This window comes from Brachypodium distachyon, chromosome 1, assembly GCF_000005505.3.
Source record: "Brachypodium distachyon strain Bd21 chromosome 1, Brachypodium_distachyon_v3.0, whole genome shotgun sequence".
NCBI classification, from domain to species: Eukaryota; Viridiplantae; Streptophyta; class Magnoliopsida; order Poales; family Poaceae; genus Brachypodium; species Brachypodium distachyon.
In genome coordinates, this window is record NC_016131.3 from 1,061,915 (window position 1) to 1,075,095 (window position 13,181).

The following is a 13,181-nucleotide window of genomic DNA, read 5'->3' on the forward strand; positions in this document are numbered from 1 at the left end:
CTCGAGAGAGCGACAGATCGCTGTTTTGGATGATCGACCTGCCACATTAAGTCAGTAGATTGATCGATCGGCGCTGACACGCCAACAGCAAACAGTGCAGCACTTGACACTGAATTTAATCCGATCGCGCCATTTTTTAATGCAGATGGAAGATCGAACCGGTGTGTGTCCATTTCGATCGTTTCGGTACACACCGACGGACGGATGGCCGCCATAAGTAGTCGGGCGATCGACGGGGACGGGCTGAAAGAAACACACAGCCTTTTCAGTTCCAGACAGCACAGCGCAACACAGCTTTCCTCCTCCTATCGTCTCTCCCTCCTCTGCAGGCTCTCTCACTGGTGGTTCCACTTCCATCCAGCTGAGACCACAGCTCTCACTCTCTCACGCACCAAGGCAGCACTTGGATCTCCTGCTATATATAAAAGCCGAGGCCGCTTGATTCCTAGCTAGCTAGCCACCCGTTGCCGGCCGATTTGCTGAGTTCATTTCCTCTGCATCAACTGAAGCCGTAGCAATCCCTTAAGGCCGGCGTCCCTTAATCAGTCAATCGCTCGTTCCCTCGATCCAGATCCATCGACCGAGGAGGCAGGCATGGATTGCGGGGCTGATGAGCAGGCGAAGCAGCAGAACGGCGGCCATGGCGGTGCCGGCGACGACCCGGCGGAGTGGAAGAAGGTGGGCGAGCTGAGGGCCGTCGTCGAGGCCCAGGACCCTGCATCAAAGGTAATTAAGTTGATATCATCCATCCATCCTCCATCTCCGCATCTCCTCCTTGAAATGGGTAATTGGGCAGTATGCTGGAGTAGTTCTTAGCCAGGAAACATCGTCCAGATTAGCCGGCGTATGCATTTTCAGTGGTTAATTAGTTAACCAGTGACCAGATAATCAAGATGGATCAACTCAAGCCGCCAATAGAAATCAAGAGTAAATCAACTATAGCAAAAATGTTAGAACCCACCGTTGGGTCATTCATGATTCATTCGCTTTTGGGGAGCATTGACGATGGCCGGCCGGGCCGGCCACGCTTTTCTCATTTAGGAGGAGGCTAGCTACGGGTGGTTCAGCGGTCTCTCTTGGTAGTTAAGAGCCAGGCAGAAGCAACGATTAAGGTACGGGTAGTTTGCGGTTGGCCTCCAAAATGCCAAAGGGATTAAGGGAGTGAGCGTGCGTCCACGAGGTAGCTGCCAGGTGTGTGGTGTGCGCTCTTGCCTCTGCAGTGCAGCTGCCTATCTCTTTCAGAGTTTCAGTGCACACTGGTCGACACTCGACACTCATGGACCAGATTGATTAGTCCTTTTTGTTTCCAAAAAACAAAGGTAAAAACTTTTAGACCCTTTGCGTTCTCCATCGGATGCACACGTACACCCGAGTTTTAAAAACAAAGGCAGGCGACAGACATGACCAAAACATTGGCTTACAAGCTAATTACATAGAGTGACATTAATGACTAGATCGACATTGTTCTAGAGTAAATTTCAGAAAACTGCGGTTTTTGAGCAGTCATTTCGCCTCTAGTTGACTGGAGAATAGACCCTCTCTATTTCTTCTATTTCTAAAGAAGATAAAATATATTTCGAGTACATTCTGCGATGGAAAACTTAGAGCTGGAGTACTGTGCACGTCGATCACATTGCTGGTGGGGAAGCGCTGAGTGTATTTATTGACACGGGTGGAGTGGGGCTTAATTTCATCGATCCAACCGTACATGGCTCGTGGTGTGAGAAAAGTCCATCATAAATGATGGAGAACTCTAAATGATGTCCAACGTCCTCAAGATGCACGTCATATATCATGACTCATGAACAATAATAAGTAGTGTGGCACGTGTGGCTAGCAATAGTCTCGATCAATTGTTCGCAAAAAAAATTCTATAATAACTATCTGCCATGGACGTGGACGTCGATCCAACTGTTGATTAATTCATGGATTTGGATCATCAAAACAGGAGGAGGACGACTTCATGCTGCGGCGGTTCCTGCGCGCCAGGGACCACAACATCGGCAAGGCGTCGGCGATGTTCCTCAAGTACCTCGCCTGGAAGCGGACGGCGAAGCCCCGCGGCGACGTCACCGACGACGAGGTGCGCAACGAGCTCGCGCAGGAGAAGCTCTACATGCAGGGCCACGACAAGGAGGGCCGCCCCATGGTATACGTCATCGGCGCCCGGCACCTCCCCTCCCGCCGCGACCTCGACGAGTTCAAACGCTTCGTCGCCTACGTGATCGACCGCACCTGCACCAGGTATCCACGTAGATCCATCAACTGTATGAATGTACACACATGCATATTGCTCTAAGTCGCCTAAGTGATTTGGATTTGCATAAATTCTTCTACAAATCCACATCACTTATTTTGAGACGGAGAGAGTATAATTGATGGATTTGTGTGGATCGGCGACTAGGTTGCCGGCAGGGCAGGAGAAGTTTGCGGCGGTGGCGGACCTGAAAGGGTGGGGGTACGCGAACTGCGACATCCGGGCCTACGTGGCGGCGCTGGACATCATGCAGAGCTACTACCCGGAGCGGCTGGGGCGGGTGTTCCTGATCCACGTGCCGCGGGTGTTCATGGCGGCGTGGCGGATGGTGTACCCGTTCATCGACGACAAGACCAAGAAGAAGTTCGTGTTCGTCGCCGACGCCGACCTCGACGCCGCGCTCCGGGACGCCGTCGACGAGGCCCAGCTGCCCGAGATGTACGGCGGGAAGCTCAAGCTGCAGGGGTACGTGGCGGCGAGGAGCTCCACGTCCCCGCCGTCGACGACGACGGCCAGTTAATTGACTGGTCGGTCGGTCACGTGAGAGTTGTGGGTGTGGCCCGGTTAATTAATTTGTGTGCAAGAAGTATACGTGAATGTAGACCCACTTTTTAAGCAAGTACTGGGTACGTGGAGTAGTACGAACCGTGTACGGATGGTTAATTCTGAATTGAAGTTGTTGGAAGTTAGGGTTGGTCCCTGGCTGGCTGTCTGGCAAAAATATGGGCAGTGGCACATGCATGAAATGTGTAGGTTCAAAAATTGATTTCCATGGCGATCTACTAGATCCATCTGGCTTTGAGACGACGTACTGTTCTCTGTCGACCTGTGAACTACTCCCTTATGTGCTGTGCTGACTGTATAGAAGTAGACACAATTTATGAGATCTGGCGCAGTACAGGCCGGTCCATGGTAGGCAGATGGGAGCCACTTTGGCGACTGGGGGTTGCACGTACCGGCACGATACGTACCACGGATCACTGTTCCTGAGATTCAATTACTGGCGGAAATTAATCTCGACAGGTAGGTCCCTGCCCTGTCGCACACTCGAGGATCGATCGACCATGCATATCGTGTGCTCCGGTTAAGTGCATGCGTACATGTGTGGCTGCTGCCTTTGCTGTTGTTATTACAAGTGGAGTGCTGAGGACTGGTAAGTACAGGGATCGGGGATGAGTCCAGAGAGCAATTAGTCACCCTTCTCCGGCTCGTTCGGGTTCATGTTGAATCTTCACGGTCCTGGGCTTCAGCGCCGCCAATCTGGCCCCGTATACCTTGGGCTAAGCCTGCTCCTCCTCTTGCCTGTCCACTAAGAAATATTTAGCGCTCAGGCCTCTGTACTCTGTATCCTGTGCATTGGGATCGCCTATCTGGCATAGGCCTTTGGGAAAGAAGTTGGAGCACTATTTTTTGCATGACTACAGCAGGTTTTGACAAACCCTTGGGTCGTGGAAAAAGACAGGCTTCCCTCTAGCCTATCGCCTAGATGCCTGGGCCGTGGGAAAGAGGTTGGAGTTTTATGTTGAGGATACCAGTCCCGGTACTGCTCCTCCTTTGCTGTCGAGGATGCCCTTAGTTAATCTATGCTTAAATACGTACGATGCGACGATGGCATCTACTAGTAAAATACAACAGATTCCCTGTTCCCACTGGAACGCAAAGCGCCAAAGCTTTGCGAGCGTGGTCAGCCTCGATCATCGATCGCTGCTGCATACGATACTACCGAGAAACAGAGGCGGAGCCAAAGACAGACGACCTGCTGAAGCCGGAGTGAGGCGTCTTCTCCCTGCAGGCTGCACTGCATGACTGACGGAGCAAGACCAGAGACGGAGAGCGCGCGGGGTCGAGGTCGAAGCTCTCAGCAGCTCCGCGCCGCCGATGACCATCATCTTCTTCCCTTCCGGTGAGGCGCCCCAACCTACCTCCCGCTAGCTTTGTATTTCAGTTGGTTTCACATCTGATGCATCTCAGCTCGCACAGGTTACAGCAGGCAGCCGGCCGGTCCGGTCGAAGCTCGATGCATAAAGAGAGAGCAGCCGGTCGGCGCCGGGCGTACGTTGGCCTGATGAAGCAACAAGCACGGCCAACACTGCTGCCGGGATCTTGCATGCATTCGTCGGATCCACCGGACTAGCTTGTGCGCGAGTAACAAGTAAGTTCATCGTGCTGTGTACGTAGTGCGCCCATTTAATTACATTTGCGTACGTTTAATCACTTTGAGGTATATATCGCTCTGACCGCCGGAATAGCCGCCGGAAAAGAAAGGTGTTTCAGATCGAGCTCGCGCGGCTGGCTGTCTTCTCTCCTCTTTTTGAAAAAAAACCCGAAAAAAAACACTTGAGCCAGGCTGTGTGCTCTGTATGTAGAAGAATAGTCGGTAGGCAAAGACCATGACGCCACCGAATAAATTAACTAAATTCCCTGTTCACTTGTTAACCACTCTCTCTCTCCTTTTTTTTTGGCTTAGTCCATTAATGGACCCTGCGTTGGGCTTTTTCTGGTTTCTAGTCCTGTGACCAGCGAGTTGCTAAATGGACTGGCGACAGAAGGAAAGATTTTTGGGCCGAGGAATGGGGTTGGAGGATGGTGGGCTTGTTGGTTCGTTCAAGCTGGATCAATCGGCCCAAAGGTCAGAAAGAAAAAAAGAGTACTAGTAGTACTGAAGCTGGATTTTTAGGCCCGGCCGGAGTGAGGTGCGCCAAACTGGCCGTCGGCTCACGTGTGTTCTCCGACTCATCCGAAGCCAATGCTAAATCGGCGGTCCGAAGCGGTGAAGTTAGGGGGTCCGAACAGGGAGTGACGTGTTTTTTATAAGGCCACGTCGGCCTTATAAGGCCACGTCGGCCTTATAAAAAACACGTCACTCCCTGTTTTTACGATTCTGCCCTCCGGACCACGACGCGCAATACGCCCTCCTCAGCTTATAAAAAACACTAGCTCAGCTTCTTCTGCCCCCGCAATCGCGTCGCCCTCCTCCACGCCCTCGATCGGCATTGGCAGAGCCGAAGAATGGCGATCTCTTCCGTTGCGGAATCGAGCCCGAGCGAAGCTGTTGCTGTCGACGTCGGCTTCCCCGGCGTGGAGGCGAGCAGCGAGCGGCAGGTAATACGACCTCGTCATTTCCTTCTTCTATACTTGGATCTGCTAGCTGTTGCAGTTGGTGTAATTTGTTTTTTCCCCCACCATGCAAATTAAGTCAGTCACTTTGTTTGGTTCCCATCATTTGGGCCTGCAATTAATTTGTTTTGGATACCGTGAACCAACTTTTTAATTTTGAGGGTTTCTTTGAGAAGCTACCATCTCCGCAGCCCTAATCTCAATTTTGGTTAACCTAAAGTAGTTGCTAAACAAGGAACCAATGAGTGAGCAGGCAGCGGCGACGGCTTCTGGACAGGATGGTAACATCACGGAACCACTGAGTGAGCTCGATGTGGTAAGCATCCTTCGTCGTTGGATAAAGTACAAGTCAGTTCTAACTAACCGTTGATTTACTTTAATGTTCTATTTTCCCCTGGCCGTACAAAGTACAAGTCAGACACCTAAATCCACCTTTTGTTTTTCTTTTCTTGAGATCATCTCCGATTAAATTAGATCAATCAATATTCTTGATGCTATGCGTTGCTATCCTTTATCGTGCTCCAATCATGCATGGTTTCCCCCCCAGCCGTACACAAACTAGTCATGGGGTGTTGAGATCATCTCCGGTTAGATTACTCTGCTATCCTTTGTCGTCGGATTAGTACTTGCAGTCCATGCGGATTAGTTTATCCTACCTTAATTAGCTAGCTAGGTAAGTACTACTTTGCTTGAGGCTAGTTGAGTCCTTCGGGTTTAATTACTCATGGAATCTAATTAGGATTGCTGCTTGTGTGTGTATGTATATATGCACATTGCAGGCAGCCCTGTAACTGTAAGAAACGTCCAGGTCTTTTTTTTTTGTGCGTGAGTCCAAAGAAATAGTAATGCCATGCACAATGGGATGACATCCGACTTTTCTTAAAGTTGTCACGTATGATAATTGCTGACGTGGAAGAAAGAGATGTGAAGAAAGGCACGAGCCTTCTCTTAGATCTCTTCACAAGAAGGACAAGAAAAAGCAAAATCCATATTGTATTAGATTTCACTTTTCTTAACATTTATTTGATTAATTTTATTCATCTAGGCATTAATTGTAAGATATGGCATTAAGAGATGACCTATTGTACGACATGTTTTGCTGTCTTATTTAAATAACGTGGAACACATAAGAGAAAACGGTCTTATCAACCATTGTACATGTCCAAATAAAAAGAGAAGGCACGAGCCATGCCTTGATTTTGTTGGGGGCTTGGGCTGGCACCAGTTTACCGACACGGCCAATATATATGCAAAACACAACGCCTTCAACTCGTACTGAACTTTGACGACAGACACAAGTACACAACCAAAAGTAAAGAGTGGAATAAACACAATCACATGCACAAGAAATGATTTACATTAAAAAACTCCTCAACACCAGTCTAGGAGCACAAAATAAGCCCTTTTTCTTCCTCTCTTTTCGCCTCTGCTTGTGGACGTGTGCTGGCTCTCTCCGTTGCTCTCCTCTCACTCTCAACAGCCAGGAAAAGGACTCAATGAACCGAGAGGGCAAGGGTTAGGATTTTTCTTCTTCTCGTCTCTCAAAGAGGCATCGAGATCGTGTCTTATTAGATATTATTATAGATGTACTCCGTATTATAGAGGCTGAGCCAGGCCCCAGACAACACGGGCCACGGCCTGGGGCGTGGCCCAAATTTTAAGGCTAAAAGAAAAGAAAATTTAGGTTTGGCATGGGGCGTTGGGGCCCACCAGGCCAGGCCAGCCAGCCCAGCACAGCCCAGGGTGACTTGCCATCTGCCAAAGAAAACACAAGCAAACACGATGATGGAGCCAGAGAGAGGTCGAGAGGGGCAGCGCCGCCGCACGCCGCCGGCCACGATGCTGGGGACCTGGTCTGCTAGCCGCGCCTAGGCCCTGGCTGCTGCCCGCCCAGACTCACCTCCTTCGCTGGCCCCGCACCGCCACCAGCTAGGTCAGGAACTCGCCGTCCGGCCGTCGCCTGACATGCCGGCGACCGTATCTCCTGTGCTCTCCTGACCGGCGAATGTCTCTCCCCCAAGACATTGTCTTCCCCGACCAGCTGCCCCCAAATCCTGAAGCTGAAATCCCCAAGCGGTTGCCCCCTGCCTTCCTCTGTTGCTCCCTCTCTCCCTCAAATTTCATGTCGTTTGATTTTATTACCTTCAGATTGCTTGTCTTGATCCAAGGAAGTCTTTTGCCAATTACAATGAAGGCAAGCTAGTTGATCTTGCTAACATGTATGCTGAGGTTACTTTTATCCTTAGAAACCAACTTTTTTGTGTGTGAAAGTCCTTATAAACCAACTGGAATTAGTCATTTCTGAAGCAAGAGCTCATGCACATCTCATGATGTAATGGTCTTGGTCATCTTGCCATGATGGTCCAGAGTGATTCCCCTTGGTTTACCGCCTTGTTGAGTTAATTAGCATTGATTCATTGATTCTAGTCTTGGATATGTGATCACGGGAGCCTCGGATCAATCAACCATTTGATTTGGTACTATCTTTTGTACTCCCTCCGTCCCAAATTAACTAACGTGAATTTGTTTAGATTCTTATACAAATCCACGTCAGTTAATTCAGGACGGAGGAAGTATCATATATTATTGCATATGTTACCTTTTGTTATGTATTACCTCAGTGCTTGAACAATTGAGATCATGTCCAAATTTTATCAATTGTCTTGGAAATTTTTTAGTCCAAGCTATTTTGGCCCGGAGCGTGAGAAATTCCTGGCTCCGCTGCTGTAGATGTTAGTATGGTATATACATTTTTGTATCATACTTATTTGATATTTTAGCTAATGTTAGTAGTATGTTTTTCTCTATAAATAAACGTAGCAAAAGTTTAATATGACTTGTTAGGACAAAGCTATATATATGACTTTTTATAGTATTTAGAGATGGAGGTACGTACGTAGCTGTAAAAATCATCTCCACCGACGGGGTTTAAGTAACACGACGTACTCGTGTTTTGCTGTGCAGGCAGCGGCGCCAGTTTCTGGAGATCAGGATGGTGCTGGCAAGGAACCAGTACTGAGTGAGCTCGATGTGATAAACTACCTTGGCGGTTGGATCGACAACAAAGACGACGCAAGCCTACCTAAGTTCGTCCACCACATTGACCTGTACGCGTGTCCCCCCTGGGAAGCCGTCCAAGGCCTCAAGCCCGCGCTTAGGGCCACCAGGTATGGGGGAGGAGGGGAAGAAGCCTGGTTCGTCGTCAGCGAGGACGGAGAGCGGCTGCTGCTTGGGCGCAAGGTTGGAGAAGCAGGCACGTGGCACCTGGAGAGAGCCGACCGGCCTGTCCTTAGCGCTGACGGCAAGTCCGTGGGGAGCAAGACAAGCTTCTCATATAAAAAGTCACCTGTAAAGGGAGGTAAAGCAATAAGCACTGGGTGGATAAACATGCAGTACTCGCTCGGGAATGACAAAAAGGGACCCGTCATTAGCATGATCTACAGGTCCAGTCACGATTATGCTGCAAAAACATCGACCGTGGCAGCTGTCTCCGTCGGCCAAACCTCCAAGCCAGCAAGGCCGAGGGCTGCGGCTGCGCAGAAGCGCAAGGCCGTTGCTCTGGCTGTGGCGGAGGATTCGCAGGACGGGGAAAATACAGGTAGCGCTGCTACTCGACTCAGCTGCCTCACTCACACCATCGTCCATGACTTACTCGTGCAGGTTAGAGTCGTACGTATAACTTCGATTTTACTACAGCTCTGTATGTGTTGTGTTATGCTGCCGTTGCATCAAATTCCGTGTATTGCTGGGTGCAGGCTGCAGGGAAGGCGGTTCACTGCGACGACTTGAAAGAAGCTTGCCAAATCCAAGAGTTCGTCGCTGCTAAAGCCATTTATCTCACGTGCGTGAATGCAGTTCCTTCTCCTTTGTACTTGCGTAGCGTGAATGCACAATGCAGTGCTAACAGTTCTTTTCTTTTGCTTTTCCTGTGCATCCACAGGATGACTCATGATCTTGGGTTGGATATTTCCATCGTTTCAGGTACGTCTTTCGTCCATCTGCTGTTTTGCACAAATTAACAAGCTAGTTATTCTCATAGACATGGTCCTCCTCACTGCAGATGCATTCAGTCGGTTGGACGTGCTTATTAAAAATGTCGTGATGACAAAAGAGTTGACTGATAGCGCGCGACATCTCCTTTTTCGTTTGTGCAACCGCATGTCTACAACAATTCTGTCTGACTATTTAAATGAGCTCCCCAAAAGAGTACTCCGGGTATATATGCTTCACTTGTGGTTCAATTCTGTCGTTGTTGTCGTACTACGTATTACTCCCTCCATTCCATAATTCTTGTTGTGGTTTTAATTAGTTCAAATTTGAACTAAAACAACGACAAGAATTACGGGATGGAGGAAATACTGTTACTGCTGCATATGGTATATTACTCTAGCTAGCAAAGGGATGCCGCAGTACTGTACAATACATATATGGAGTTTTTTTGTTAGTAGTCTCAGCTAGCTGAGCCGTCATTCGTTAATCACTTATGTTGTTTACTGCATGGATGCCCAGAGATACTCAACATATATTCCCCTGCCACAGTAAATAAAATATGCTCCACTAATTATATGGCTACTTTCTGCTGCTGTTCGTTTAGCTGTCCAGCGATTTCGCGCCTGTGTGTGGACGTTCTGTAACTGTCTCCTGTGGCTCGACAGTTAATTCTTTGCCCAGTTGCGTTCTGAATGTAGCTGGGTTTTCATACTTGCACTCTTTTTTTTCCTTTCTTTAACTCTGCCGGTTGGCTGAGAATATCTGTAGCTGTCTATGGTTTCATTAATGGAAGTATGGAACTGGGGGAGTTCCCTTTGATAAAAAATAAAATAAAATTATATGGCTACAGTATAACCCAATGTGCAGTGATTGTGCAAAAGGAGGGAGTGACGGTGCTAACTGTTCGTTTTTCTTTTGTTTTGCTTCGAAAAAGCAGGAAATGATGGTGCAATCAGCACTTCCAGTGACTTTCACCGCGGCCTCCAGCTCAGGCGTGAAGAGACTCCGTCAGGAAAAGACGGGCATGTGCCCCATTACTCTAGAGGAAACCGATGGCCATTTCATGTCCGAAGATTATCCCGTCCGAGGTGACAAGGCCGCCGAGGATTACACCAAAATCTTCGCCGCCGATATGCTTAACGGCGACGAAATTTCACCCATCGGAGGCGGCGCACATGATGGGTTCCTCTTCGACATACCTGAAGGTGAAGGTGGTGACTCGGCCGGGTTTGCCGATATGCCAGGTGTTGGCGACAATCTGGAGGTGCTTGTTGGAGCCCACGAGTTTCCCGCCAGTTTTGCAGCTCCTCAAGTTGCCGGGCAGCAGGGACCTGAAGCTGGCATGGTGGCGGAGCCCGCCAGTGCACCTTGCCGTGTTCTGGAGGAAACCGACCTTCACCAGTTCGCTCTCAAGGACAGTGCCCGCAGATCTCTCGTCGGAGCCGGGGATTCGGCCACTGATGCATTTCGCCACTACGACTTCAGTGCGAACAACAACGCCGATGGCGCATTTGACTACTCCAACTTCAACAACGACGCTGCGGGTTCGACTGGCTTTGTCGTTCGTGCCTTTGACTACCCCAACTTCAACAACGGTGCCGGGGGGTCGGCCGCTCGTGCCTTTGAGTACCCCGACACCGGCGCCGCTGGTTCGACTGGCTTGGCTGCTGGTGGCAGTGAGCGTCAGGTTCACGACGACCGCTCAATGGACATTGATGATGAATCAGACAACTTCGACTGGGTTGGTCTCCTCAACCAGGTTCGAAGCTGAGGACTTGGACTTCAATGCCCTTCAAGACATCGACCTCGACTTCGCCTTACAGTTTAATGAGTATCTTGTAGCTGCTTCAAGACATTGATGAGTATCTAGCTAGCTAGTAGTGCCTGAGTTTTGATGATTGTTTTTGTTCCATGACTTGTCCTCCTATGCATCTATCGTTGCATGGTTTTTTAGGCAGTCACTTATTGCTCAATTTCTTCATTAGTTCTGTAATAGAAAGTTGACAGCAAGTTGCAAGTCAACTTTCTTGGGGGCTCCTGCCCCCTCATTCTGAAGTAGGTCTCTCTCTCCTTGTGGAAAAACTACTCAGTTTATATAGAGGCATTTTTTAGATGATTGATACAGCAGAGGTTTTGGCATCGTGCACAATTGGACAGTGCTGTAATGCATTCTTCTGAACAACTTAATCATCAGATCCTTCCACAGCAGTTACCTGAATTGCACTGATTTGCAAATCAGTGATAACATCTCAGACTTGCTGGGATTTGCCTGGAAGTATGGTTTCTCGTAGGATCAAAGCAAAGCATGAGAATCAATTTCAGGAGGAGTGGTCAGATGATCAGATCAGACACTTATCTATTACTATCTATTAGTAAATTACAAACGGTGGTGATGGCACACGTTCGTAGGTTTTTTCATCGAAATTACAACGGTTGCCACCGACCCCAAATTACACATGCATGCCACCGCGTTATCTCGATCGCATCTTTCTCGGCCACGTTCATCCCGATCCCATCTCTCTCTCGCCCGTGTAGCCGCGGCCTCCCCTCCTCTGCTCCCTCTTCTCCCCGGCCTCCCGTCTCCCCGAGCGGGCGCTGGGCGTTTCCTCCGCTGCGGGATCCGCCGAAGCTCGCGGCCCTGCCGAGTGCCGACACCGCCGCCACAGAGCTCGCTACACGGTCTTCCACCATCCGCCGCCCTGCCGCACCGAGTTTCTCTACCTTGGCACCCTAGCCGCAACCCCGCCCTAGGAACCCCCCGTCTAGCAAAGCGGGATCGGCGCCGCGGCCGCACCATCAGCTCGACCCGGGGCTAGGTAGGACCGTAGGAGCTGGACGAGGAGATCGACCTGGGGCCGAGCGCGAGGCCGCCGGAGACGGTACAGGCGTGGTATGACGGGGCCAGGCTCCAGACCATGGTCGGCGACGTGGCCATGCAGGCCGAGAGGGTCAAGGCGCTCGTCCCGTGGCCAAGCTGATGTACATGGTGCCGCTAAAGGTGGTCGATGTCGTCGCAGTACCTCCGCCACCCCATGTTCAGGGACCGATGCCTGCGCCGGCGGTCAACTTCTTCCGGCGCGTGAGAACGGATCATGTAGCTAGGATAGTATGTGACCCGACGAAGCAACAAGCCAGCCAGTCACGAGCTGAGCAATCGATTGCGTCTTGTTAATTGCAGTTCACATTGTCATATTTAAGTTGGTGCAGTTTTTTACAACACGCAAGCGATTGCTTAAGATCTGATGGTCATCCATATTCTGTCATCTCACACTTGTTAGTGTTGCATTAAGATTTGATGGCTAACATGTCGACTGACGTCTAACTAAAAAATAGACGACTTCTCAATAGCAAGACTTATAAAGAATTTGGAAGAAATAAATATGTTTATATGTCATTTTATGGTTCCTAGTAACGTCCGGACACACCTGCTAGTTTGTAATTGTTCTTTTGTTTCCTTTTACCTGTAAAGTGCAAACAAACATTTAAAAAAAATACAGTGTCATCATACTCTCCTATTGTTTCGGTAAATAAAAAGGGCTTCTCTTTCCGATATCAAATTGCAAAATGACAACAAAATGCCAGCCAGTGGTCAGCAGCATCCGCGGCTAGCACTGTGTTTAGCAAGGCTTTTAAGTTTCACGGGATGCAAGCTGTAGCGTCTTTTTCTGAAATTTTCTGGCCCCAGGGATTGGCCATCCAAATCCAGTAACAGATTTGCAGCTACAGTGTTCTCTGTCAGAGCGCCCAAAGGCTTAGCCCAGCTACTCGTATTTGAACTGGTGTCTTACTGTCCCAGGTCCGCAGGAGACCACAACAC

The 13,181-nt window shown here is 49.5% G+C and overlaps 2 protein-coding genes across 6 annotated transcripts; both read left to right on the forward strand.

The window, feature by feature from the left end:
- Positions 1–227: 227 nt before the first annotated feature.
- On the forward strand, positions 228–3,029 carry LOC100831385 (phosphatidylinositol transfer protein 3). Its single transcript, XM_003559097.4, has 3 exons — positions 228–726; positions 1,949–2,244; positions 2,405–3,029. The coding sequence occupies exons 1-3, from the start codon at positions 595–597 to the stop codon at positions 2,775–2,777; spliced, it is 801 nt and encodes a 266-aa protein (XP_003559145.1). The 5' UTR covers positions 228–594; the 3' UTR covers positions 2,778–3,029.
- An 881-nt stretch (positions 3,030–3,910) lies between these two features.
- LOC106865747 lies at positions 3,911–11,506 on the forward strand. 5 transcript variants are annotated; one of them, XM_024459821.1, is made up of 8 exons: positions 3,911–4,160; positions 4,229–4,409; positions 5,598–5,690; positions 8,339–9,034; positions 9,130–9,215; positions 9,315–9,355; positions 9,435–9,589; positions 10,302–11,506. In XM_024459821.1, the coding sequence occupies exons 3-8, from the start codon at positions 5,616–5,618 to the stop codon at positions 11,133–11,135; spliced, it is 1,887 nt and encodes a 628-aa protein (XP_024315589.1). In that variant the 5' UTR covers positions 3,911–4,160; positions 4,229–4,409; positions 5,598–5,615; the 3' UTR covers positions 11,136–11,506. The 5 variants fall into 5 exon arrangements, with proteins under 5 accessions (XP_024315589.1, XP_024315586.1, XP_024315579.1 ...); XM_024459818.1 differs by having other exon boundaries at positions 4,238–4,409; XM_024459811.1 differs by lacking the exons at positions 3,911–4,160; positions 4,229–4,409 and adding an exon at positions 5,090–5,359.
- Positions 11,507–13,181: the final 1,675 nt, after the last annotated feature.

Excerpts from the sequence above, each read along its gene's own strand:
- LOC100831385 (XM_003559097.4), top strand. The coding sequence starts at position 595 with ATGGATTGCGGGGCTGATGAGCAGGCGAAGCAGCAGAACGGCGGCCAT. Across the intron at positions 727-1,948 it reads CCCAGGACCCTGCATCAAAG|GAGGAGGACGACTTCATGCT; the intron begins GTAATTAAGTTG and ends TCATCAAAACAG. Across the intron at positions 2,245-2,404 it reads ATCGACCGCACCTGCACCAG|GTTGCCGGCAGGGCAGGAGA; the intron begins GTATCCACGTAG and ends ATCGGCGACTAG.
- LOC106865747 (XM_024459811.1), top strand. The coding sequence starts at position 5,267 with ATGGCGATCTCTTCCGTTGCGGAATCGAGCCCGAGCGAAGCTGTTGCT. Across the intron at positions 9,035-9,129 it reads TCCATGACTTACTCGTGCAG|GCTGCAGGGAAGGCGGTTCA; the intron begins GTTAGAGTCGTA and ends TGCTGGGTGCAG. Across the intron at positions 9,216-9,314 it reads GCTAAAGCCATTTATCTCAC|GATGACTCATGATCTTGGGT; the intron begins GTGCGTGAATGC and ends GTGCATCCACAG.